The sequence below is a fragment of the Indicator indicator genome, chromosome 32 (genome assembly GCF_027791375.1).
Source record: "Indicator indicator isolate 239-I01 chromosome 32, UM_Iind_1.1, whole genome shotgun sequence".
Classification (NCBI taxonomy): domain Eukaryota; kingdom Metazoa; phylum Chordata; class Aves; order Piciformes; family Indicatoridae; genus Indicator; species Indicator indicator.
In genome coordinates, this window is record NC_072041.1 from 7674339 (window position 1) to 7698757 (window position 24419).

General features: G+C 55.6%; 1 protein-coding gene across 5 annotated transcripts in view; it reads left to right on the forward strand.

The window, feature by feature from the left end:
- Positions 1 to 24103, forward strand: part of LOC128977543 (succinate dehydrogenase [ubiquinone] iron-sulfur subunit, mitochondrial) — a 40261-nt gene extending 16158 nt beyond the window's left edge. Inside the window, exons 2-10 of one of the 5 annotated variants that reach the window (XM_054395105.1) lie at positions 3745 to 3830; positions 4688 to 4816; positions 8797 to 8924; positions 11388 to 11473; positions 14512 to 14648; positions 16043 to 16159; positions 18200 to 18301; positions 19765 to 19887; positions 23887 to 24103. In XM_054395105.1, coding sequence (XP_054251080.1) covers positions 3745 to 3830; positions 4688 to 4816; positions 8797 to 8924; positions 11388 to 11473; positions 14512 to 14648; positions 16043 to 16159; positions 18200 to 18301; positions 19765 to 19887; positions 23887 to 23964 — 986 coding nt within the window. In that variant the 3' untranslated portion in view covers positions 23965 to 24103. Of the gene's footprint in view, positions 1 to 3744; positions 3831 to 4687; positions 4817 to 6041; positions 6276 to 7737; positions 7815 to 8769; positions 8925 to 11387; positions 11474 to 14511; positions 14649 to 16042; positions 16160 to 18199; positions 18302 to 19764; positions 19888 to 23886 lie in introns of those variants that run through there. The other 4 variants (XM_054395106.1, XM_054395108.1, XM_054395107.1 and 1 more) reach the window with 4 other exon arrangements.
- The last annotated feature ends 316 nt before the right edge of the window (positions 24104 to 24419 follow it).

The window sequence follows — 24419 nt, forward strand, 5'->3', positions numbered from 1 at the left end:
TTCACCTGCCCCTCCACTCAGCACCTTCACCTGCCCCTCCACTCAGCTCCTTCACCTGCCCCTCCACTCAGCTCCTTCACCTGCCCCTCCACTCAGCACCTTCACCTGCCCCTCCACTCAGCACCTTCACCTGCCCCTCCACTCAGCACCTTCACCTGCCCCTCCACTCAGCTCCTTCACCTGCCCCTCCACTCAGCACCTTCACCTGCCCCTCCACTCAGCTCCTTCACCTGCCCCTCCACTCAGCACCTTCACCTACCCCTCCACTCAGCTCCTTCACCTACCCCCTCCACTCAGCACCTTCACCTGCCCCTCCACTCAGCACCTTCACCTGCCCCTCCACTCAGCTCCTTCACCTGCCCCTCCACTCAGCACCTTCACCTACCCCCTCCACTCAGCACCTTCACCTGCCCCTCCACTCAGCTCCTTCACCTGCCCCTCCACTCAGCTCCTTCACCTGCCCCTCCACTCAGCTCCTTCACCTACCCTCATCAGCCTTCACCTGCCCTCCACTCAGCACCTTCACCTGCCCCTCCACTCAGCACCTTCACCTACCCCCTCCACTCAGCACCTTCACCTGCCCCTCCACTCAGCACCTTCACCTACCCCTCCACTCAGCACCTTCACCTACCCCCTCCACTCAGCACCTTCACCTGCCCCTCCACTCAGCTCCTTCACCTGCCCCTCCACTCAGCTCCTTCACCTGCCCCTCCACTCAGCACCTTCACCTACCCCTCCACTCAGCACCTTCACCTGCCCCTCCACTCACACCTTCACTCCCCTCCACTCAGCTCCTTCACCTGCCCCTCCACTCAGCTCCTTCACCTGCCCCTCCACTCAGCTCCTTCACCTGCCCCTCCACTCAGCTCCTTCACCTGCCCCTCCACTCAGCACCTTCACCTACCCCTCCACTCAGCACCTTCACCTGCCCCTCCACTCAGCACCTTCACCTACCCCTCCACTCAGCACCTTCACCTACCCCTCCACTCAGCACCTTCACCTGCCCCTCCACTCAGCTCCTTCACCTGCCCCTCCACTCAGCTCCTTCACCTGCTCCTCCACTCAGCTCCTTCACCTGCCCCTCCACTCAGCTCCTTCACCTACCCCTCCACTCAGCACCTTCACCTGCCCCTCCACTCAGCACCTTCACCTGCTCCTCCACTCAGCTCCTTCACCTACCCCCTCCACTCAGCACCTTCACCTACCCCTCCACTCAGCTCCTTCACCTGCCCCTCCACTCAGCACCTTCACCTGCCCCTCCACTCAGCTCCTTCACCTGCCCTCCACTCAGCACCTTCACCTACCCCCTCCACTCAGCACCTTCACCTGCCCCTCCACTCAGCACCTTCACCTACCCCTCCACTCAGCTCCTTCACCTACCCCCTCCACTCAGCTCCTTCACCTACCCCCTCCACTCAGCACCTTCACCTGCCCCTCCACTCAGCACCTTCACCTACCCCTCCACTCAGCACCTTCACCTACCCCCTCCACTCAGCACCTTCACCTACCCCTCCACTCAGCACCTTCACCTGCCCCTCCACTCAGCACCTTCACCTACCCCTCCACTCAGCTCCTTCACCTACCCCCTCCACTCAGCACCTTCACCTGCCCCTCCACTCAGCACCTTCACCTACCCCCTCCACTCAGCACCTTCACCTGCCCCTCCACTCAGCACCTTCACCTGCCCCTCCACTCAGCACCTTCACCTACCCCTCCACTCAGCTCCTTCACCTGCCCCTCCACTCAGCACCTTCACCTGCCCCTCCACTCAGCACCTTCACCTACCCCTCCACTCAGCACCTTCACCTGCCCCCTCCACTCAGCTCCTTCACCTGCCCCTCCACTCAGCACCTTCACCTGCCCCCTCCACTCAGCTCCTTCACCTGCCCCTCCACTCAGCTCCTTCACCTACCCCTCCACTCAGCACCTTCACCTGCCCCTCCACTCAGCACCTTCACCTACCCCTCCACTCAGCTCCTTCACCTGCCCCTCCACTCAGCACCTTCACCTGCCCCTCCACTCAGCACCTTCACCTACCCCTCCACTCAGCACCTTCACCTGCCCCTCCATTCAGCTCCTTCACCTGCCCCTCCACTCAGCACCTTCACCTACCCCTCCACTCAGCTCCTTCACCTACCCCTCCACTCAGCTCCTTCACCTGCCCCTCCACTCAGCACCTTCACCTACCCCTCCACTCAGCACCTTCACCTGCCCCTCCACTCAGCACCTTCACCTGCCCCTCCACTCAGCACCTTCACCTGCCCCTCCACTCAGCACCTTCACCTACCCCTCCACTCAGCACCTTCACCTGCCCCCTCCACTCAGCACCTTCACCTGCCCCTCCACTCAGCACCTTCACCTACCCCTCCACTCAGCTCCTTCACCTGCCCCTCCACTCAGCTCCTTCACCTGCCCCTCCACTCAGCACCTTCACCTGCCCCTCCACTCAGCTCCTTCACCTCCCCCTCCACTCAGCACCTTCACCTGCCCCTCCACTCAGCACCTTCACCTACCCCTCCACTCAGCACCTTCACCTGCCCCTCCACTCAGCACCTTCACCTACCCCCTCCACTCAGCACCTTCACCTACCCCTCCACTCAGCACCTTCACCTGCCCCTCCACTCAGCACCTTCACCTGCCCCTCCACTCAGCTCCTTCACCTGCCCCTCCACTCAGCTCCTTCACCTACCCCCTCCACTCAGCACCTTCACCTACCCCTCCACTCAGCTCCTTCACCTACCCCTCCACTCAGCTCCTTCACCTACCCCTCCACTCAGCACCATTTTTCTTCACCCTTGTGGTGGGTTGAAATTACCACCCAACCAATTGGAGGGGGAGGTGGGGAAGTGGAGGGTGTAATTTCAAAAGAGAATGTTAGTTTACACAACTCACTTTGTGTTAGCTCTCAGACCAATGAGACTGTTTAGAGCTTTCTCATTGTTTTCCCTTTTCACCCTTTTTTTGTGATTTATTTACATTCTGCCACTTTCTACTCAAGGGCTGTGGAACATGTCCTAGGCACCAGCCTAAAACTGCCACATCCCTGCAGCAATGACCTTTTGCTTGCCAGTTTGGGCATGCTTTCATTGTGTGTTTGGAACATCATCCATCCACAAGAGGGTTGGTGGAAGGTGTCCATACCTCCATGGCTCCCTCTGAGTCACTGACACCTGCCTGGGATGTCCCTCAACAAGGGCTGACCTCCATGGAGGTGGCAGCTGTGGGCTTTATGGAGCTGAGTGGAGAAATTTAGCAGACAGTGATTGCTGTGGGCAGGAGAAGGGACGAGAGACTTTTTCCAACTCTCTTTCCAATGGGCAGAGCTTTTCTTCCTGCTCAGTTTCCCAATAAACTGAGAGCTGGGACTCCCAGGAGCCTTAACCCCAAGGCAGTGGTTTGAAATGAGAGCAGAGCAGATTTAGATTGGATGTTAGGAACAAGTTCTGCACCATGAGGATGCTGGAACACTGCAGCAGGTTGCCCAGGGAGGTGGTTGAGGCCCCAGCCCTGGAAATATTCAAGGTCAGGCTCGACAAGGCTCTGAGCAATCTGATCTTGTGGAGAATATCCCTGCTGACTGCAGGGGGGTTGGACTGGATGACCTTTGGAGGTCCCTTCCAGCCCAAACCATTCCATGACTCCATGAAATTGGGATCTGGGAGCCTCTTTTTCCATCTCAGTTCCTTGTCTTAAGCTGGGATCCTACCAGCACTGCTTGATTTTGACAAGGGTTTGCATCTGTAGGCTACACAGGGATGGACACCAAAAGAGTCACCATCAACAAAGTCCTCTCCAACGACCTCCTGGTGCAGCAGAACCAATATGTCCAGGTAACCACCAAGACTTCTGCTGATAATTGATACTTCTTCCAATAACTGCTCCAGGGTGGTGCTAAACCTTCAGGGAGGTGTTGGATTTTGACTCTCCTCTGGCATGAGATGCTTTTGGGGACCATGTCCACCTGCACCCCCCCCTTCAATCCACTCTTCTCCATTCCTGGAGGTTTTCAAAGCCAGGTTGGTGTGAGATGCTTCTGGGGACCATGCCCACCTGCATCCCTCCTCCTCAACCTGCTCTTCTCCATCCCTACAGGTGTTCAAGGCCAGGTTGGATGAGGCCTTGAGCAACCTGGGCTGGTGAGAGGTGTCCCTGTGCATGGCAGGGGGTTGGAACTGGCTGATCTTCAAGGTCCCTTCCAACCCAACCCATTCTAGGATTCTATGACTTGGGCCAGGAAGAGTTCTGTAAGGGAAAGTCCTTCTCAAATGTCCCATCAAGCTTAGGAATGATCTAGCTGCCTGCTCAGCCATGGGGAGCAGACTTTCAGGCCTCCAGCAAGGTTTGGCATCATGCTCAGTAGCAAATTGGTGAGAACACAAACCAGACCATAAAGAGGGAATGTCCTGCTTGGGCCAACCAAGATGGGAGTCAAGAGCTGGAGACTTGAAAGGGGGAAAGCCATCAGGAAGCCACTGAGTTGGCTTTTCTGTCAGCATTTTCTCAGAGCTCTTTGGTCTAGAATCATACAATTGTCAGGGTTGGAAGGGACCTCAAGGATCAGCCAGTTCCAACCCCCCTGCCATGGGCAGGGACACAGGTTGCTCAGAGCCTCATCCAGCCTGGCCAGCTCTGGGGCTGGTGCTGAGGACAAGCCCAAAGCATTCTGTGATTCTGTGATCCCCTCCAGCGCTGCATTGACTGGAACAGGGACGTCCTGAAGAAGGAGCTGGGGCTGACAGAGGAGGACATCATCGACCTGCCAGCCCTCTTCAAGCTGGACAAGCAGGGCAAAGCTGTGCCATACTTCCCCAACATGGTGAGGCTGCTCCCTGCTCCTTTGAGCCCTCTTCAAAAAACCAGCTCATTCAGCCAGGAGGAGTCCCTAAAGCTGTCTCACACACACACACAAAAAAAAGCACAATATTTTCAGCTGCCTAGGCAGAGCAAACCTCTCCAGCCAAGCCTGGATAAGCCCAGGTCTACCAGAACTTTGTGGGTTTGGGTTGCTTGGTGTGGGGTTAACCTATACAGTTTTGAGGTGGCAACCCTGTCAAAGTGGTGAAGCTGCAGGATGTGGAGAATGTTTTAATGATGAAAAGTGACCAAGGGACCTGGGGTTGTTGAGCCTGGAGAAAAGGAGGTTGAGGGGAGACCTTCTGGCTCTCTACAACTGCCTGAAAGGAGGTTGGAGCCAGGTGGGGGTTGGTTTCTTCTTCCAAGGAACAAGTGACAGGACAAGAGAAAATGGCCTCAAGTTAGCCCAGCAGAGGTTTAGGTTTGTCATGAGGAACAATTTATTCCCCTTGAGGGTTGTCCAGGCCTGGCCCAGGCTGCCCAGGGCAGTGCTGCAGTCCCCATCCCTGGAGGGCTTTCAAAGCTGTGGAGATGTGGTGCTGAGGGCCATGGTTTGGTGGTGTCCTGGCAGTGCTGGGTTAAGGGTTGGACTCCTTGATCTTAAAGGCCTCTTCCAACCCAAACCATTCTGTGATTCTGTAAGAAAGGGGAAAGGTGATGCTGGATTTGGAGATCTGGGAGAAGGTGGCTGTGAAAAGCAGCATCGATGCAGTATTTTGGAGTGAGGCTGCTGAGGAAGGCTGGCCAGCAGTTTTCACAGTCTCACAGTACATTAGAGGTTGGAAGTGACCTCCAGAGATCATTGGGTCCCTTGGGTCCAACCCCCCTGCCAGAGCAACATCACCCAGGGCAGTCTGCACAGGAATGCATCCAGGTGGGTTTGGGATGCATCCAGAGAAGGAGACTCCACAACCTCCCTGGGCAGCCTGCTCCAGGGCTCCAGCACCCTTGCAGTAAAGAAGTTTCCCAGGTGGGTTTGGAATGCATCCAGAGAAGGAGACTCCACAACCCCCCTGGGCAGCCTGCTCCAGGGCTTCATCCCCTTCACAGTAAAGAAGTTTCTCCTCACGTTGAGGTGAAACCTTCTCTGCTCAAGCTTGCACCCTCTTGTTCCTTGCCTTATCATTCTCCTTTGACTCCATCCCCACCCCCAACACCTCCTGCCCTCCTTTGTGTGTCCCCCGCAGGTCACCATGATCATCCTGGCCAAGGACTTGGGCATCCCCAAACCCTTTGGCCCCGTGACGGGGGGCGAATGCTGCCTGGAGCGCAGGACCCGCTCCCTGCTGGAGCCCCTGGGCCTCCGCTGCCGCTTCCTGGAGGAGGTGGCCTCCTACCACGGCAGCCTGGGTGAGGTTCGCTGCGGCACCAACGTCCACCGGCAGCCCTTCGCCTTCAAGTGGTGGCACGTAACGCCGTAGCGGGGCCACCTCTCCCCCATTTCAACCAGCATCCCCAGAGGCTTGCTCAGCGTGTGTGTGGCTTGTGATTCTGTTAATCCATCGATTTGCTGTGAGGAAATTGGGTGAGGAATGGAATAATAAAAAGAATGACAGAGTTGCAGAATCAGCCAGGCTGGAAGAAGTCATCCGAGGTCATCAAGTCCAAGCGATCACCCGACCCTGACTGATCAACCAGACCATGGCACTAAGTGTCCCAGCCAGGCTTTGCTTAAACACCTCCAGGGATGCTGACCCCAAAACCTCCCTGGGCAGCACATCCCAAAGGGCAATCTCTCTTTCTCTGGAGAACTTCTTGCTAAGATCAAGCCTAAATTGTGGGGCCAGGATGCCTGGATCCCATCTTCCTGGGGAAGGGACAGACCACGGTGTCCCTCCATTAACTCCCAACCAAACTCTTTTTCCAGAGGAGGTGCCCAGACCCTTCCAACCTGCCCCAATACCAGGCAGACCAACAGGGCACCCCACTCCCTTTACTCTTCCACAGAACCACAGACTGGCTTAGGTTGGAAGAGACCTCAGAGATCATCTACTAGGAGCAGGAGTGGATGTGTTGGAGGGCAGGAGGGCCCTGCAGAGGAACCTTGCCAGGCTGGCTGGGTGGGCAGAGGCCAATGGGATGAGATTGAACAAGGCTGAGTGCAGGGCTCTACACTTTGACCACAACAACCCCAAGCAGTGCTACAGGCTGGGACAGAGCGGCTGGAGAGCAGCCAGGCAGAGAGGGACCTGGGGGTGCTGGGTAAGAGTAGTGCTGGGCAGTGTGCCCAGGTGGATCTTGGGATCAGTTTTGGGCTCCTCACTCCAAGAAGGACATTGAGAGGCTGCAGCAGGTCCAGAGAAGGGAAGGAAGCTGAGGAAGGGTCTGGAGAGCAGGGCTGGGGAAGAGCAGCTGAGGGAGCTGGGGGTGTTCAGCCTGGAGAAAGGAAGGCTGAGAGGAGACCTTCTGGCTCCCTCAAAGGAGGTTGGAGCCAGGAGGGGGTTGGTCTTTTCTCCCACGGTACAAGTGACAGGACAAGAACAGATGGCCTCAAGTTTAAGGACATTAAAAGAAACTTCTTCACAGGAAGGGTTCTCAAAGACTGGAGCATGGCTGCCCAGGGAGGTGGTTGAATCCCCAACCCTGAAAGTGTTTCAAAGCTGCAGAGATGAGGTGCTGAGGGCCACGGTCTAGCCCCGGACTTAGAGAATGGTTGGACTCCATGATCTTAAAGGTCTTTTCCAAGCAAAACGAGGGGATGATTCTATTCTAGCCTCCTGCTTTTCGCCACAGGGCTCGCCACGCTCAAGATGGCGTCTCCCTGGTGGCCGCCGCCACTCCCAAGATGGCGGCGCTCAGGGCCTCTCCCCCCTTCCCCTTGAGGCCGCTCGGGGGCTCCTTCCGCTTCCGGGGTGGGAGTGGGGTCGGAACTGCGCAACGCCAAGATGGCGGCGGCCGTGGTGGGAGTCTCCTTGAGGCGCAACGTCCCTGCACGGCTCCTGGGGGCCTGTCCGCAGCCGGTGAGCGGCGTACAGCCGCCGTGCCCGGGCAGCCGGACGGGAGGGTACTCTAGGGAAGGGTTTGAGGAGGAGATGGGGGGCTGGAGACAGAAGGGGAGAGCTGAGATTAAGGGGGCTGGTGGGTGGGGGTGGAGTATGTGAGGTGTGGAACTGGGAAAGAGGGGAAGGCGCTGGGGCCGTAGGACAGTCTGTAGAGAGTCCTGGGAGGGAACAGGAGGGCAGGAGTGTGTGCTAGAAGGGAGTTGGGGGGCTGGAGGGGCTGCTGGGAGGGAGCTGCGGGGCAGGAGTGAGCGCAGAGAGGGGTGGAAGGGAACTGGGGGTCCAGGGAGGCAGCTGGAGGGCAGAAGGGGTCTGCGGTGTGGTACAGATTGGGAAGGGTTCAGAGTAGGTATGAGAAGGGGAGGTGGGTTTGGGGGGTCAAGAGTATGTGTGAGGTGGGTGCTGGGGAGGGACTGGGGACAGGAAGGAGTGGGAAGGGGTCTGGAAGAGATAGAGGGTGACAGGAATTTGGAGCAGGGCAGAGGGTCAGAGAGGGTTTGGGAAGAGATGTGGAAACAGAGGAAATGGGGATGTGGGGTAATTTTTGGAGAGGTGACTAAGGGCAGGGGGTGTGGAGGGTGACAAAGCTGCTGGAAGAATGCGAGTTACAGAAGCAGAGCAGAGATGTGGCTGGGAGCTTCAGAGGGCAATTTTGGGGCAGGGAGAGCCTTCAGGGCCACACAGGAAGGAATGTCTGCAGGCACCACAGGAGCACTGGTGGGGGTTGACCTTTAGTTTTCAGATTATCCTCGTGGGGAAGGGAGCCTCAGGACACAGCTGGTTGCCCGAGAGGCTTTTCCAGAAGCCATGAGCGCCCAAACGTGAAGCCAGTGCTGTATCCTGCAGCCCTTGCCTTGAAGCCTGTGGCCTGGAGCCACTTTTTGCTCAAGCCCAAAGCCACCCAACAGGACCTGAGGGCTGTTGTGCTGTTGTTTGGGTACAGATCTGTCGGGGAGCACAGACGGCGGTGGCGGCAGCGCCCCGGATCAAGAAGTTTGCCATCTACAGATGGGATCCTGATAAGCCTGGGGACAAGCCCCACATGCAGACCTATGAAGTGGATTTGAATAAGTGAGTAAGGGCCCCATTAGGGAGAAGTTTTGCTGGCAGGCAGGTGTGCACGCAGCTTATCTGGCAAGGGATGATGGCAGGGTGGCTGAGGAGCGCTTGAGGTGCCAGCTGAAGGTGTCAGCAGGCTCCAGGGGTTGTGAAAAGCTTGGGGGAGGAGGAGCCTCAGCTGTGTGGCACAGCATCCTGGCCTCAGCACTGTGACAGAGCAGAGCTGAGAGGCCTTAGTGACCTGTGAGAAGGGACCAAAGGGACCCTCAGACAGTTTGCTGAGAATGCAGCTGGGAGGAGTGGCTGACACCCCCCCACCCCAGGCTGTGTGGAGTTCAGGCTGCAGAGTTGGGCAGAGGAACCTCAGGAAGTTCAAGCAGGGCAAGGGTAGAGTCCTGCTCCTGGGGAGGAACAACCTTCTGCAGCAGGACAGGTGAGGAGGGACCTGCTGGGAAGCAGCTCCAAGGAGAAGGACTTAGGAGTGCTGGGGGACAAGAAGCTGCCCATGAGCCAAGAAGGCAAAGGGTCTCCTGGAGTGAATAAAGAAGGGTGAGGCCAGCAGGTCAAGGGATGTTCTCCTTCTCCTCTACTCTGCCTTAACAAGGCTGTATCTGGTGCAGTGCTGGGCTCCTTAGTTCAAGAGAGTCTGCTGGAGAGAGTCCAGCAAAGGCTCTGAAACGGCTGAAGGGCCTGGAGCAGCTCTGTGAGGAGCAAAGGCTGAGAGCCTGGAGAAGAGCAGCCCCAGAGGGGGATCTGAGCAATGCTCAGCAAGAGCTAAAGGAGCTGTGGGGGGCAAGAGGCTGGGGCCAGACTCTGCTCAGTGGTGCCCAGGGACAGGCCAAAGGGCAATGGGCACAAACTGGAACCTCCTGAGCAGGAGGAGAAAGTTGTTTGGTGTGAGGGTGCTGGAGCCCTGGAGCAGGCTGCCCAGAGAGGTTGTGGAGTGTCCTTGTGTGGAGAGCTTCCAACCCCTCCCTGGGCATTGTGCTCCTGGGCAAGCTGCTGTGGGTGCCCTGCTGGGGCAGGGGAGTTTGATTGGCTGATCTCAAGGGGTCCCTTCCAACCCTCACCATGCAGGGACTTGGTGAGATCAATGTTCTTTTCAGATAAAGCAAATCTTACTCTGATCCTGTCAAGTTATTTGCCCTTCCCTCAATAAAACTGTCCTGAATGCCACTGGCTCAGGAGCTTGCAGTGGCTACTTCATTTTTGTGACTTCTCTGAGGTTTTACCTGTGTCCCTGAGCTGGGCTGAAGCCTTGAAGTTGTTTGTAACTCTGAAAAGCTTCATTTATGGGAGGAATTTTGGCACATGGTCCCAAAGGAAACTGTTCTACATAGAATTTGTAGTCCCAGAACTAGAAGATGAGGCAGGAGCTTTATCAGCTCTTAGTTTCCTTCACAATTTCATCTCATATCCTAGAATGGGTTGGAAGGGACCTTCAAAATCATCCAGTTCCAACCCCCTCCCTGGGCAGGGACACCTCCCACCAGCCCAGGTTGCTCAAGGCCTCATCCAACCCGGCCTTGAACACCTCCAGGGAGAGGACATCCACACAGTAGCTGTCACCAAGAAGCTCTGCCTTCTGAGTGCTTCTGCAAGGGCATTGCAAGGCTCCCCCATGGTGCAGAAACCTTCCCATGGGTGTGGGCCTTGATTTCCCTGAGCTCCAGCTTCTGCTGTGCTCCTGCCAGAGGAATTCACCTCAAGCCCTTTGCCAGCTTCAGATACAAAGGGAGGCAGCTCCTGACATCAGAAGCACATGCTGGATAACTCACATTTTTGTGTGACTTGCACCACTTCATAATTCCTGGGTGTTGCCTTGTCTGCTGTACATAAAATTACATCAGTTGTCCCAAGACTGTTTGTTTTTGTGTGCAGCTCTTGTGACTAATCAGGACAGGCAGACGTGTCAAAACCTGACCCAAGAGGAGACAACCCAGGAGCAAGCTGCCCAGTTGCCACTTGTCTTGTCTGAATCACATCTCCTGGGCATCAGCAGAAGACAGGGGCTTCTCTCCCACCCTCATGAAGGGAGGGTTCTGAGGCCAACAGGTCATGCTGCTGGTCAAGGGATTCACAGGTTGCATGGGGTTGGAAGAGACTCTCAGAGGTCATCTCATCCAACCCCCCACTGCAGCCAGCAGGGACACCCCCAACTCCAGCAGGCTGCCCAGGGCCACGTCAAGACTGACCTTGAATATCTCCAGGCTCAGGGCCTCAACCCACCTCCCTGGGCAACCTGTTCCAGTGTCTCCCCACCCTCATTATGCAGAACTTCCTCCTGATGTCCAATCTAAATCTGCCCTGCCCAAGTCTCTGCCTTGTTGCCTGGGATTAACCCCCAAAAAAAAAATGGTTTTTAATTATAGTTGACCAAAGCTCTTTTAGTGGCTGCTTTGTTGGGTACCAGACATCAAGCCCTGAGGCTGAAGGGGAATGACACAGTTTCACAAGCTCCATTTTCTGTTTTAGGTGTGGGCCTATGGTGCTTGATGCTCTGATCAAGATTAAAAATGAGCTGGACTCCACTCTGACCTTCCGCAGATCCTGCCGGGAAGGTAAGAAGGAATTTCCACCCTGCCAAGATGGAGAGTGTCACAGACTCACAGAATGGGTTGGGTTGTGATGAACCTTCAAGATCCCCCAGTTCCAACCCCCTGCCATGGGCAGGGACACCTCCCCCCAGCCCAGCTTGCTCAAGGCCTCATCCAGCCTGGCCTTGAACACCTCCAGGGAGGGGACATCCACAGCCTCCCTGGGCAACCTGTTCCAGTGTCTCCCCACCCTCACTCTAAAGAATTTCTTCCTCATCTCCAGTCTCAGTCTCCCCTCTCCCAGCTCAAAGCCATTGTCCCTCATCCTGGCACTGCCAGCTCTCCTGTAGCTCCCTTCAGGTACTGGAAGGCTGCTCTAAGGTCTTTGCAGGACTCCAAAGTCCCTCCCCAGCTCTCCTGTAGCTCCCTTCAGGCACTGGAAGGCTTCTCTGAGGTCTCCCTGGAGCCTTCTCTTCCCCAGGCTGAACAGCCCCAACTCTCTGTCTGTCCCCACAGGGGAGGTTCTGCAGCCCTCTGATCATCTTTGTGGCCTCCTCTGGACCCTCTCCAGCAGCTCCAGGTCCTTCTTGTGCTGGGGGCCCCAGAGCTGGAGGCAGTGCTGTAGGTGGGGGCAGAGCAGAGCAGAGCAGAGGGCAGAATCCCCTCCCTGTGCTGCTGCTCTCCTGCTCTGGATGCAGCCCAGGGACACAGCTGGCTCAGAGCTGCCAGGGACCACTGCTGGCTCATGTTGAGCTTTTCAAGTGACATCCCCAAGTCCTCCTCCTCCAGACTGCCCTCAATCCACTCCTCACCCAGCCTTGGCCAGGCCACTGAAGACCTTTTGTTGCTGATGGTGGACTTGTGACCACTTAGAGAACTTCAGGGTAGATGGCAGCTGCCACCACGCTCCTCTCCCAGCTGCTGCAATGAATCAAGTGGTGAAGCTGAAGCTCCTGTTTAGAGGCTGTAATCACAGCACAGTGAGCTGTGAGCAGCCTGCTTCAAGAGCCCCAGTCCTTCCAGTTTGTGTCCTAATCTTGTTCATCTCACTGCCCTCCAGTGATGAGCCCTGCAGGGAGATGGAGCAAGAGAGAGATTAGAGCAGGGAAGTTGAGGGGGCAGAGGTGGCCAATGGGAATGGCTTGCAGGGGCTGCTGTGGAATAAGAAAGGGTGTAACTGGAAGAGTGCTTAGGACTTCTAGGAATAGCTTCAGGAATTTTTTTTCCCCCTCCATTTATTTATTTATTTAGGCCCTTGGATGAAGCTGAATGATGGAGTGAGGAAAAGGCCATCTGGTGGTTTTACATTGCAGAGCCACTGCCTGCTTCTTCCCACAGCTTCTCCCAAACCAGCTTAACTGCATTGAAACCTTCCCTCTTCCAGTTGACCTTCCCTGTAAAATTTCTAATTTGGGTTAATGCTGAGCTTAGAACTGTAATTGAGGAAGTGGAGGAAGGGAGGATGCCTTTGTGAAATGACTTTTGGTTTAATGAGGTGGGTTTGCAAGCAGGAGAAATTGGTGTGCAGCTGATGGCCTGAAGATGTTTTGACTTGGATCTGGATGAAAAGCACTCTCCCAGCACAGCAGTTTCCTCTTGGAATCTGCAGGGCAAGTGGGGGAATTTGCTCCACTCTGGCAGTTCTCAGTGTCTGCTGTTTTATAGCCATCACTGGTCCTGAGCAGTTGGATTTATTTGCCCTCAATACTTTCCTTTGAAGACAGATTTTCAAGCTGAGCTGGTTCAGATCTTTCCCCTTTTCAACCATGAGAACCCTCCAACCACACATTCCTGTTGCATACTCATGGATCTGTGTCTGCAGCCTTGATTCCCTCTCCAGTTGACTGGAAAATAGTTGTCACCCTTTTTCTAGTGGGAGGAATAACCTTGGCAGCAGTGCCAGCCTTTCTCTGGCAGCTAGGGCAAGGCCAGCACATCAGGCATTACTCTGACTCATAGCAATTGATAGCTGGCAGAGCCTCTGAAATGAGAGTTTTGCCCTTTGGACATTTGTCTTCTTCTTAATGTGATGGTTTAGGCACCAGGCTGGATTGGATACCTGAGCTCCTGACCCCAGCAGTATCTGTGGCAGTGCTGCAGTGGGGTTTGTTTTTTTTTCTTGGCCTTTCCTGGCCTTCATCTGCTCCTTCTATTACTGGGAGATCATTAGTAGTGTCATTTAATCTATTTGTTAAGCTATTTTTATGCTGTTTGTTCTGATGAGTGTCTGTCCTCTCACCTCTGGGAGTGCAGTTGATGGCACGAGGAGAAGCTTCTCTCACAGACTTCATTTTATGTCCCTGACCTTCAGGGATGCTTCTGACCATAACAGGGATGCTTCAGCCTGGAGAAGAGAAGGCTCTGGGAAGACCTTAGAGCAGCCTTCCAGTACCTGAAGAGGGCTCCAGGAGCACTGGGGAGGGACTTTTGACAAGGGCTGGGAATGACAGGATGAGGGGGAATAGCTTTGAGCTGGAGAGGGCAGATTGGAGATGAGGAAGAAATTATTGAGAGTGAGGGTGGGGAGACACTGGAGCAGTGTCCAGGGAGGAGGTGTTCAAGGCCAGGCTGGATGAGGCCTTGAGCAAGCTGGGCTGGTGGGAGATGTCCCTGCCCATGGCAGGGGGCTTGGAACTGGCTGAGCTTTAAGGTCCCTTCCAACCCAACCCATTCTATCAAGTGTAGGGCTGCTGGGGGATGCCCCTGCTTCCCATGTGACAATCCAAGCTTCAGCTGCTTGACTTCACCACCAGCTTGTGCTTCAGACTTGGCAGCCCAGCTGAGTGCCTTCCCCACCCTCGGCAGCATGGAGCACTGCTGGGTGGTGTGAAGGGGATGAGGTCTCCGAGCTGCTTGGTGTCTGGCAGGGCTGTTTGGGCTCTAATGAAAGTGACTCCTCTCTTTGTTCTGTAAGTAGCCCAATGGAAGCTTCTGGCCTCTTCCTCCTCACGTACAGAGCTTCTTGAAGGTGGCCCCAGGGGCACGTTTGGGGCCAAGGGAGGATCTTCAAGCAGGATAAGAAGGTGAAGGTCTGATTAGTGCTTTCCTCTTTCCCCCACCAGGAATCTGCGGCTCTTGCGCTATGAACATCGCTGGTGGGAACACTCTGGCCTGCATCAAAAAAATTGATCCTGATCTCAACAAGGTCACCAAGATCTACCCTCTGCCCCACATGTATGTGGTGAAGGACCTTGTTCCTGTGAGTGTCCACCCTTTGTCAGTCTTGCAACCAAGTAGGGCACCGTTCCCAGCAGGCTGGGATTCGTGTTGGGATACCGCTGGGAGGTGCCAACAAGATCAGTTCTTAGAGAATGGGAAGGGTTGGAAGGGATCTCTGTAGATCTATTACAAGAGGGCTATGGAGATGCTGGAAGGTGTCCAGAGAAGGGCCACCAGGATGAGCAGAGGGCTGGAGCTGCTCTGCTGTGAGGACAGACTGAGAGAGTTGGGGTTGTTCAGTCTGGAGAAGAGAAGGCTCCCAGGAGACCTTCTTGTGGCCTTCCAGGATCTGAAGGGGGCTACAAGAAAGCTGGGGAGGGACTTTTTAGGGTGTCAGGTAGTGATAGGACTGGGGGGGATGGAATAAAGCTGAAAGTGGGGAGATTCAGGCTGGACATGAGGAAGAAGTTCTTCCCCATGAGGGTGGTGAGAGCCTGGAATAGGTTGTCCAGGGAAGTGGTTGAGGCTCCATCCCTGGAGGTGTTTGCAGCCAGGCTGGATGAGGCTCTGGCCAGCCTGCTCTAGTGTGAGGTGTCCCTGGCCATGGCAGGGGCGTTGGAACTGGCTGATCCTGGTGGTCCCTTCCAACCCTGACTGAGTCTATGATTATAAGATCATCCAGTGCAAACCCCCTGCCAAAGCAGGATCACCTAGGGCAGGTCATGCAGGAGCACATCTAGGTGGGCCTTGAGAATCTCCAGAGATGGAGACTCCACCACCTCTTTGGGCAGCCTGCTCCAGTGCTCTGTCTCACAATTCCTGTGTCTCCTCTTGCTGTTTCTTGGGTTGGGTGGGTCTGAGCTTCACAGCAGTGACTAAATCGCTCCTCAGGAGGAGGAATGTGGCAGGTTGAGGTAGAAAATGCCTCCTGTTGGAGTTGTAGCAGATGTAGCAGAGGGCTGGAGCACCTCCCCTAGAGGGGACAGGCTGAGAGAGTTGGGGCTGTTCAGCCTGGAGAAGAGAAGGCTCCAGGGAGACCTCAGAGCAGCCTTCCAGTACCTGAAGGGGCTCCACGAGAGCTGGGGAGGGACTTTGGCCAAGGGCTGGGAGTGCCAGGATGAGGGACAATGGCTTTGAGCTGGGAGAGGGGAGATTGAGAGTGGAGATGAGGCAGAAATTTTTTGGAGTGAGGGTGGTGAGACACTGGCACAGGTTGCCCAGGGAGGCTGTGGATGTCCCTCCCTGGAGGTGTTCAAGGCCAGGCTGGATGAGGCCTTGAGCAAGCTGGGCTGGGGGGAGGTGTCCCTGCCCATGGCAGGGGGTTGGCACTGGATGATCTTGGAGGACCCTTCCAACCCAACCCATTCTTGTGTTCAATCTCTCATCATCACCTCAGCCTTACTCAGTGTCACCTCTTGTGTCTTTTACTTGTAGGACTTGAGCAACTTCTATGCTCAGTACAAATCCATTGAGCCCTACCTGAAGAAGAAGGATGAGTCCCAAGAGGGCAAGCAGCAGTACCTGCAGTCCATAGAGGACCGTCAGAAACTGGTTACTGCTTTTTGGTTTTCCTTCCAGACAAGAGCAGGGTCAAACATTCATGTGCAGTTAACTTCTGCTTCCTTTCATGCCCAAGCTGTCTGCTGCACAACCTCCCCCTGGGGGGAAACCCAGCCTCATGGCTTGCCTGCATTGCTGGGGGGCAAACAGTGTGCTAATGAAAGGCAGTGCTTGGTGGTGCTGGAAACTCTGATCTCAGCTCCACTGTCTGTGCTGTAGAGCTCTGTGCCTGCAGAGTGCTGCAGGCCTGGAACACTCAGTTGGAGGTAAGGCTGTGCCCTTCCTGCTGCCTTGCAGGCTCAGCACTCTCTCTCTCTCTCTCTCTCTCTCTATCTGGCTGCAGCAGGCTCTCACTTTGCTGGTGCTGCCTTCTCCAGCCCTAAAATGAATGGCAGAAGCTTGTGGGTGTGGAGACACAAGCACAGTGTGGCAGTGCAGGGTTTGGGGTGTCTCCCTTCAGCTTTTGGTGTTACCTGTTTTGGACAAGGATCTCCTGGGATGCACCAAGAGGAGAGTGGCCAATGGATCAGGAGAGGTTTTCTTCTCCCTCTGCTCTGCCCTAATGAGGCCACATCTGGAGTCCTGGGTGCAGTGCTGGGCTCCTCAGTTCAAGAGACAGGAGAGAGTCCCGTGGAGGCTATGAGGATGATGAAGGGACTGGAACAGCTGTCTGCTGAGGAAAGGCTGAGAGACCTGGGGCTGTTTAGTCTGAAGAAGAGCAGGCTGAGAGGGAATCTTATTCATGTCTATAAATCCCTGAAGGGTGGGGGCAAGCAGAAGGTGCCAGTCTCCTTCAGTGGTGCCCAGTGATAGGACAAGAGGCAATGGACACAAACTGGAACCCAGGAAGTTCCACCTCAACATGAGGAGAAACTTCTTTGCTATGAGGGTGACAGAGCCCTGCAGCAGGCTGCCCTGAGAGGTTTGTGGAGTCTCCTCCTCTGGAGCCTTTCCAAACCCACCTGAATGTGTTCCTGTGTGACCTGCTCTGGCAGGGGGGTTGGGCTCAATCTCCAGAGGTCACTTCCAGTCCCCCACCATTCTTTGATTCTGTGTAAGCAAACCTCAAATGAACAGTGAGAGCTGCCTGAGTCTTGTAAAGTTGCTTTTTATCTCCTTGCTGATGTTCCTCTTGCTTTGAGAGCATCCTGTCTACAGAAGAAGCTTGGATCCAGTCTCTGCTGCCAAACTCCCACTTTTTTTTCCTTTAACTCCTCAATTATTTGAAACAGTAAAATTAGAACTAAGCTGAAATGGAGAGCAAGGAGGTAACTCTGACTTAGCCAAGTCTTGCCAAGAGATTAATGCAAGCTCCAAGGGGTTCTGGCATCAGCTGCCTTTCTAAACTACATTTAATGAGACCTTTCAGAAAACAACTTTCAGACTCCTAAATTAAGCCAGGCTGGATTCTGTCTCTTCCCCAGAAGGGGTTGATTGAGCTACTGGGAGACTTGGGGAGGACCCTCAGCTCCTCAAGAGGTTGTCTTCTGCCTAATGTCACTTCCATGTGGGTCTAGCTTTGGTCAGTGCTCAAAATAAAAAGGTCTTAATCCCTAGCAGAGGTGAAATGGCTGCAGACTTCCCCTCCTTGTTGTGAGAAGTGCTTGGGCCTGCCCTCCAAGCACACTCTGAGCTCCTCTGCCTCGGGCTGGGGGCAGCCTTTGTTCCTTCTTCTCTTCTGTACCCTGGCCTTGAGTTGTTAATTGGTTACATCCCAGCTGCTGCCTGGGACAGGCTGGAAGGAAGGAATGCAGGAAGATGAAGCAATTTGCATGTTCCTGATGCAGAGCTGATGGGGGGAGGTGAGGGGGGGGGGTTGGAGCCATTGTGCTGCAGAGGAGCTGTGAGGAGGAACTGCTTTCATCCAGCAGTGCTGCTTCAGCATAAACGTTTTGGAGCTGCTCTGTTGTAGCAAGTCTGTAGTGGGGCAGGTGGTGAGGGGAATGTGAGCTCTTGTAAGTGCCCCCTGGCAAAAGAAAGGGCTTTGGCTTTCTGCAGTGGTTTGACTCTTGTCTCCCTCCCCTGTTGCAGGATGGGCTCTATGAGTGCATCCTGTGTGCCTGCTGCAGCACCAGCTGCCCCAGCTACTGGTGGAATGGGGACAAGTACTTGGGCCCTGCAGTGCTGATGCAGGTAAGGATGGATCCCAGCTGTAAGCATTACACAGACCAGATCCTGGCCCAGAATTCCCAAGTTAGGTGTGAGGCTTCACAGCCTCACACTGATGACCCTCTAGCAGGACATTGGGATGGATTCTGTCCTTCTGCTCTGCTCTGCTGTGAGACCCCACCTGGAGCACTGTGTCCAGCTCTGGTGTCCCCAAGACAGGAGGGACATGGAGCTGTTGGAGAGGGTCCAGAGGAGGCCATGAAAATGATCAGGGGGCTGGAGACCCTCTCTAATGGGGACAGCCTGGGAGAGTTGGGGCTGTTCAGCTTAGAGAAGCCTTTGGGGAGACCTCAGAGCAGCCTTCCAGTACCTGAAGAGGGCTGCAGGGGAGCTGGGGAGGGACTTTGACAAGGGCTTGGAGTGCCAGGATGAGGGGCAATGGCTTTGAGCTGGAAGAGAGGAGATTGAGACTGGAGATGAGGAAGAAATTCCTTAGAGTAAGGGTGGGGAGGCACTGGAACAGGTTGCCCAGGGAGGTTATGGAGGTGTTCAAGGCCAGGCTGGCTGAGGCCTTGAGCAAGCTGGGCTGCTGGGAGATGTCATGCCCCATGGCAGGGGATTGGAACTGGATAATGTTTAAGGTCCCTTCCATCCCCAACCCATTCTATGATTCCAGAATTCTGTGATCTCCAGAGGTCCCTTCCATCCCCTCTCATTCTGTGTTTCTGTGACCTCAGTCCTGTGGGTACCCAGATTTGAGTGATGCTGGTGCAGGCAGCACCCCATCTCAAGAGGGGTTTAGCCACATGGCAGCATCTCTCTGTCAGGGAGGCAGGATGAGGCGCAGTGGATTGGAGCTTGAGGAGGGGAGATTGAGACTGGAGATGAGGAAGAAATTCTTTGCAGTGAGGTGGGGAGAGAGTGGAACAGGTTGCCCAGGGAGGCTGTGTTCAAGACAAGGCTGGATGAGACCTTGAGCAAGCTGGGCTGGTGGGAGGCATCCCTTCCCATGGCAGGGGGCTTGGAACTGGCTGAGGTCCCTTCCAACCCCAACCCATTCTATGATTCCAGAATTCTGTGATCTCCAGAGGTCCCTTCCATCCCCTCTCATTCTGTGTTTCTGTGACCTCAATCCTGTGGGTACCCAGATTTGAGTGATGCTGGTGCAGGCAGCACCCCATCTAAAGAGGGGTTTAGCCACATGGCAGGGGGCTAGAAACTGGATGTTTGAAGACTGAGACTGGAGATGAGGAAGAAATTCTTTCCAGTGAGGGTGGGGAGACACTGGAAGAGGTTGCCCAGGGAGGCTGTGGAGGTGTTCGAGGCCAGGCTGGATGAGACCTTGAGCAAGCTGGGCTGGAGGGAGGTGTCCCTGCCCAGGGCAGTGGGGTTGGAGCTGGATGCTGTTGAAGGTCCCTTCCAACCCAGGGCATTCCGTGGATCCCTGTGGATCACCTTGCCCCTGCTGAGCACCTGCTGCCTTTCAGGCCTACCGCTGGATGATCGACTCCAGGGATGACTACACGGAGGAGCGCCTGGCACAGCTGCAGGACCCCTTCTCCCTCTACCGCTGCCACACCATCATGAACTGCACAAGGACTTGCCCTAAGGTATGTGTGGGGTCCTCTGCAGGGCTCTTTCAAACCAAAACATCCACCTGGGGTCTTCTCCTGCTCAAGCTTGGTGAGCCTTTTGGAGCGTAGCCTGCAGTGGTGCTCCTGATCGTGGCTGGACAGGAGGAGGTGGCAGGGGTTTGTGTTGCCACACCTCAGGAATGTCTCTTCCCCCTCTGAGCTGGAGAAGCTGTTTCCAAGCTGCAGGAGTGTTGCAGTGGGTGCTGGTTGTGTGAGGGGACACTGCCAGAAATAGTCCAGGGAAGTCTGTCCTGCATGGACTGAGCAGTGGTGCAACCTTCACCTCCAGCAGCAGCAGCAGCCAGCCCTGCTCTGTCCTGTGACTTGTGTAATGGAGGAGACTCCAGCAACATTGAGGGATACAAAGGAATTTGAAGGTGGTGGAACACTGAAACAGGTTGCCCAGGGAAGTGGTGGAGGTCCCATCCCTGGACACATTGGAGGTCAGGCTTGATGGGGCTCTGAGCAAGCTGACCTAGTGGAGGATGTCCCTGCTCACTGCAGGGGATCAATCTGGATGACCTTTAGAGGTCCCTTCCAACCCAACCCATTCTATGATTCTGTGTGTTTGATGCTGCTGTCCTGCCAGCAGGGCATTTCCCAGCTGCTCTGCTCTCCCTGGTGTCTGTGGAGCACTGAACAGGCTTCCCCTAACCAGAGCTTGCCTCTTCCTCACCTCACATTGACCTTCTGCCTCCTGTTGGCACATTGAGTGCACCCTCAGTCAGTTTCCTGGTGACACCAAATTGGGTGGTGCAGCAGACATGCTGGAGGGAAGGGATCCATCCAGAGGGACCTGGACAGGCTGCAGAGGTGAGCACAGGACAACCTCAGGAGGTTCAACAAGACCAAGGGCAAGGTCCTGCAGCTGGGTCGAGGCAATGCCAAGCACAAATGCAGGCTGGGCAGGGACTGGCTGGAGAGCAGCCCTGAGGAGAGGGACTTGGGGGTGCTGGGGGAGGAGAAGCTCAACAGGAGCCAGCAGTGAGCACTTGCAGCCCAGAGAGCCAAGCAGAGCCTGGGCTGCAGCAGGAGAAGTGTGGCCAGCAGGGCCAGGGAGGGGATTCTGCCCCTCTGCTCCACTCTGCTGAGACCACTCCTGGAGCTCTGTGTCCAGTGCTGGAGCCTCTGTTCCAGGAAGGATCTGGAAGTGCTGGAAGGTGTCCAGAGAAGGGCCACGAGGATGAGCAGAGGGCTGGAGCTGCTCTGCTATGAGGACAGACTGAGAGAGTTGGGGTTGTGCAGTCTGGAGAGGAGCAGGCTCCAGGAGACCTTCTTGTGCCCTTCCAGGATCTGAAGGGGGCTCCAAGAAAGCTGGGGAGGGACTTTGGAGGGTGTCAGGGAGTGATAGGACTGGGGGGGGTGGAGCAAAACTAGAAGTGGGGAGATTCAGATTGGATGTCAGGAAGAAGTTTTACACCATGAGGGTGGTGAGAGCCTGGCCCAGGTTAGCTAAAGAGGTGGGAGATGCCCCTTGGCTGGAACCATTCCAAGTCAGGTTGTCTGGGGCTGGGAGCAGCCTGCTCTACTTGCAGATGTCCCTGCTGAGTGCAGGGAGTTGGACTGGATGAGCTTTCCAGGTCCTTTCCCACCCAAATCACTCCGTGTGGGGCAGCTGAGCTGCTTGGGCTGTGGGTTGATGTTTGTGAGGAGCACCTCTGCTGCTCTCTGTCTGTGTTACATCTGAAGTGGTTCACTGGCTGCAGGTGATCCCTGCTGTGCAGCTTGCTCAGGAGCTGCTGTCAGCCCCAGTTCAGCTAAAGGTGAGGGTTCAGCCTGCAGCTCTGGCTGGAGGTCGGAATGTCCACAGAGCAGGGAAGTGGTGCTTGGCCTCAGGTTTGTGGTTAACACCACAGCTCCACTCCCAAGCTCTAATCCTGCCTGGTGGCTCCATCAGCCTTGGAAGGCTGGGTTGGATGAGGCCTTGAGCAACCTGGGCTAGTGGGGAGGTGTCCCTGCCCATGGCAGGGGGGTTGGAACTGGATGAGCTTTGAGGTCTCTTCCATCCCAACCCTTTCTAGGCTTCATCTGGGGCCTGGGTGACTGATTTTCAGACAAGCTGAAAAAGCCACATCTCCTGTACCATCACTGCCAAGCCTTTGCCAGCTCGTCTCCTGCCTCCTGAAGTCACCTCACAACCCCTGCAAAAGTGCTGACTTCACTCCTGCTGGAGCTTTATTAAAGTCCCTATCACCCAGCCACTTCTTCCTCTCTTTGATCCTCCTCTGGCTGATGAAAACCTGCCCAGCCAAATGAGCATTTCTCTGCAGGCACTGTTGGAAGTGCTGCAGGCCCAGCCTCTGGCTGGAGGAGGAGACCTCCCAGCACTGCATCTCTGCCCCAGCCTGGCTTTCTTCATCCCCTGTCAGCTGAGGCTGCAGCACAGCAACCCTCCATCTGCACACCTTCACCCAGGGGCTCTGCAAGCCAGCAGACACAGCCTGCCTGGGGCTGTCCCACAGCCTCCTCTAACCTCCCAGCACTGGAAGGATCATAGAATTGGTTGGGCTGGAAAAGACCTCTAGGGTCTTAGAGTCCAACCAGCAACCCAGCACCACCATGGGCCCAGTGACCAGTGCCATGGCCACAGGTTTTTGAGCACTTTCAGGGATGGGGACTCCACCACCATCCTGGGCAGCCTGTTCCAATGCCTGACCACTCCTGCAGTGCAAAAATTGTTCCTCATGTCCAACCTAACCCTCTCCTGGCACAGTTTCAGGCCAGAAGGGAGAAGATACCAACCCCCACCTGGCTCCAACCTCCTTTCAGGGAGTTGGAGAGAGCAATGAGGTCTCCCCTCAGCCTCCTCTTCTCCAGACTAAACAACCCCAGGTCCTCAGGGTCCTCCCCAGCCCTGTTCTCCAAACCCTTCACCAGCCTTGTGACACTTCTCTGGACACAAGCAGAAGATGAGGCAGGACTCCAGCTTTTAGGGAAACTGAAAAGGATGCTGAGCACCTCTGGCAGCTGCTTCTGTGGTCAGCAGAGTATTTGTGAGTTTGCTGTGACTTAGAGCAGGGCAGAGGCAGGGAGGATGCTCTGATGTCCTGATTTCAGCCTCAGCATGTCTGGAGATAACACCAAGCAGAGTGGTGTGGTTCACAGGCCAGAGGGTCAGGATGCATCCAGAGGGATCTGGACAATCTCCAGAAGTGCTTCCTTGTCAGCCTCATGAGGTTCAACAAGGCCAGGTGTAAAGTCCTGCACCTGGGTTGGGGCAGTCCTTGGTATCAACACAGGCTGGAGATGAAGAGCTGGAGAGCAGCCTGTGGAGAAGGACTTGGGGGTGCTGGGGGTGCATTGTTGGAGGTGAGCTGGCACTGAGCACTGCCAGCCCAGCCCCAGCCTGTCCTGGGCTGATCCCCAGCAGTGTGGGCAGCAGGGGCAGGGAGGGGATTCTGCCTCTCTGCTGTGCTCTGCTGAGACCTCCCCTGCAGTGCTGGGGCAGCTCTGGAGCCCTCAGCACAGCACAGACAGGGACCTGGTGGAGCAGGGCCAGAGGAGGCCACAGCAATGCTGGCAGGGCTGGAAGGGCTCTGCTGGGAGGCCAGGCTGGGAGAGTTGGGGTTGTGCAGCCTGGAGAAGAGAAGGCTCCAGGGAGACCTTCTGGTGGCCTTGCAGTGCTTCAAGAGACCAAGAGGAAAGCTGGGGACAGAGTTTTGAGCAGTGCCTGTTGTGCCAGGACAAGAGGGGATGGTTTGGAACTGAAAGAGGGAGATTCAGAGTGGAGAGAAGGGAGAAATGTTTGACCCTGAGGGTGGTGAGAGCCTGGCCCAGGCTGCCCAGAGAGAGGTGGGAGCTGCCCCATGGCTGGAACCATTCCAGGTGAGGTTGGTTGTGGCTCTGAGCAGCCTGCTCTGGTTGGGGATGTCCCTGCAGGGGATTTGAATAGATGATCCTCAGGGGTCCCTTCCCACCCAAGCCAGTCTGTGACTCTGATTTCCAGAGGGATTAACTGAACCTTTTCCTTTCCAGGGTCTGAACCCAGGCAAGGCCATTGCTGAGATCAAGAAGATGATGGCAACCTACAAAGAGAAGGCAGCCACTGCCTAAGGCTGTTCCCTGCCTGCAAGAGTCACACACAAAGATGCTTCTCCTGAAGGGATCTCTTCCTGATGGAGCAAGAGAAGGTTCCAGCTGGGAATTTGGTGTTTGCCCCTAGGTTTGCACATCCAATAAATACTGTAAAGAACCAGGAACTTGGTTACTTCATTAACAACCTTGACGTGAGGAGAATCCCAACCCTCTGTGGTTTGTGGTTTGGAGCTTTGGGGTCACCTCTGCTGTGGGAGGAGGATTTGAAAGTGGCTCCACAGCAGAGATGAACTGAGAGACAGTTTCAGCAGGGGCCTTGATCTTAGAATCCTAGAAGGGGTTGGGTTAGAAGGGACCTTAAAGAGCATCCAGCTCCAACCCCCTGCCATGGGCAGGGACACCTCCCCCCAGCCCAGCTTGCTCAAGGCCTCATCCAGCCTGGCCTTGAACACCTCCAGGCAGGGGACATCCAC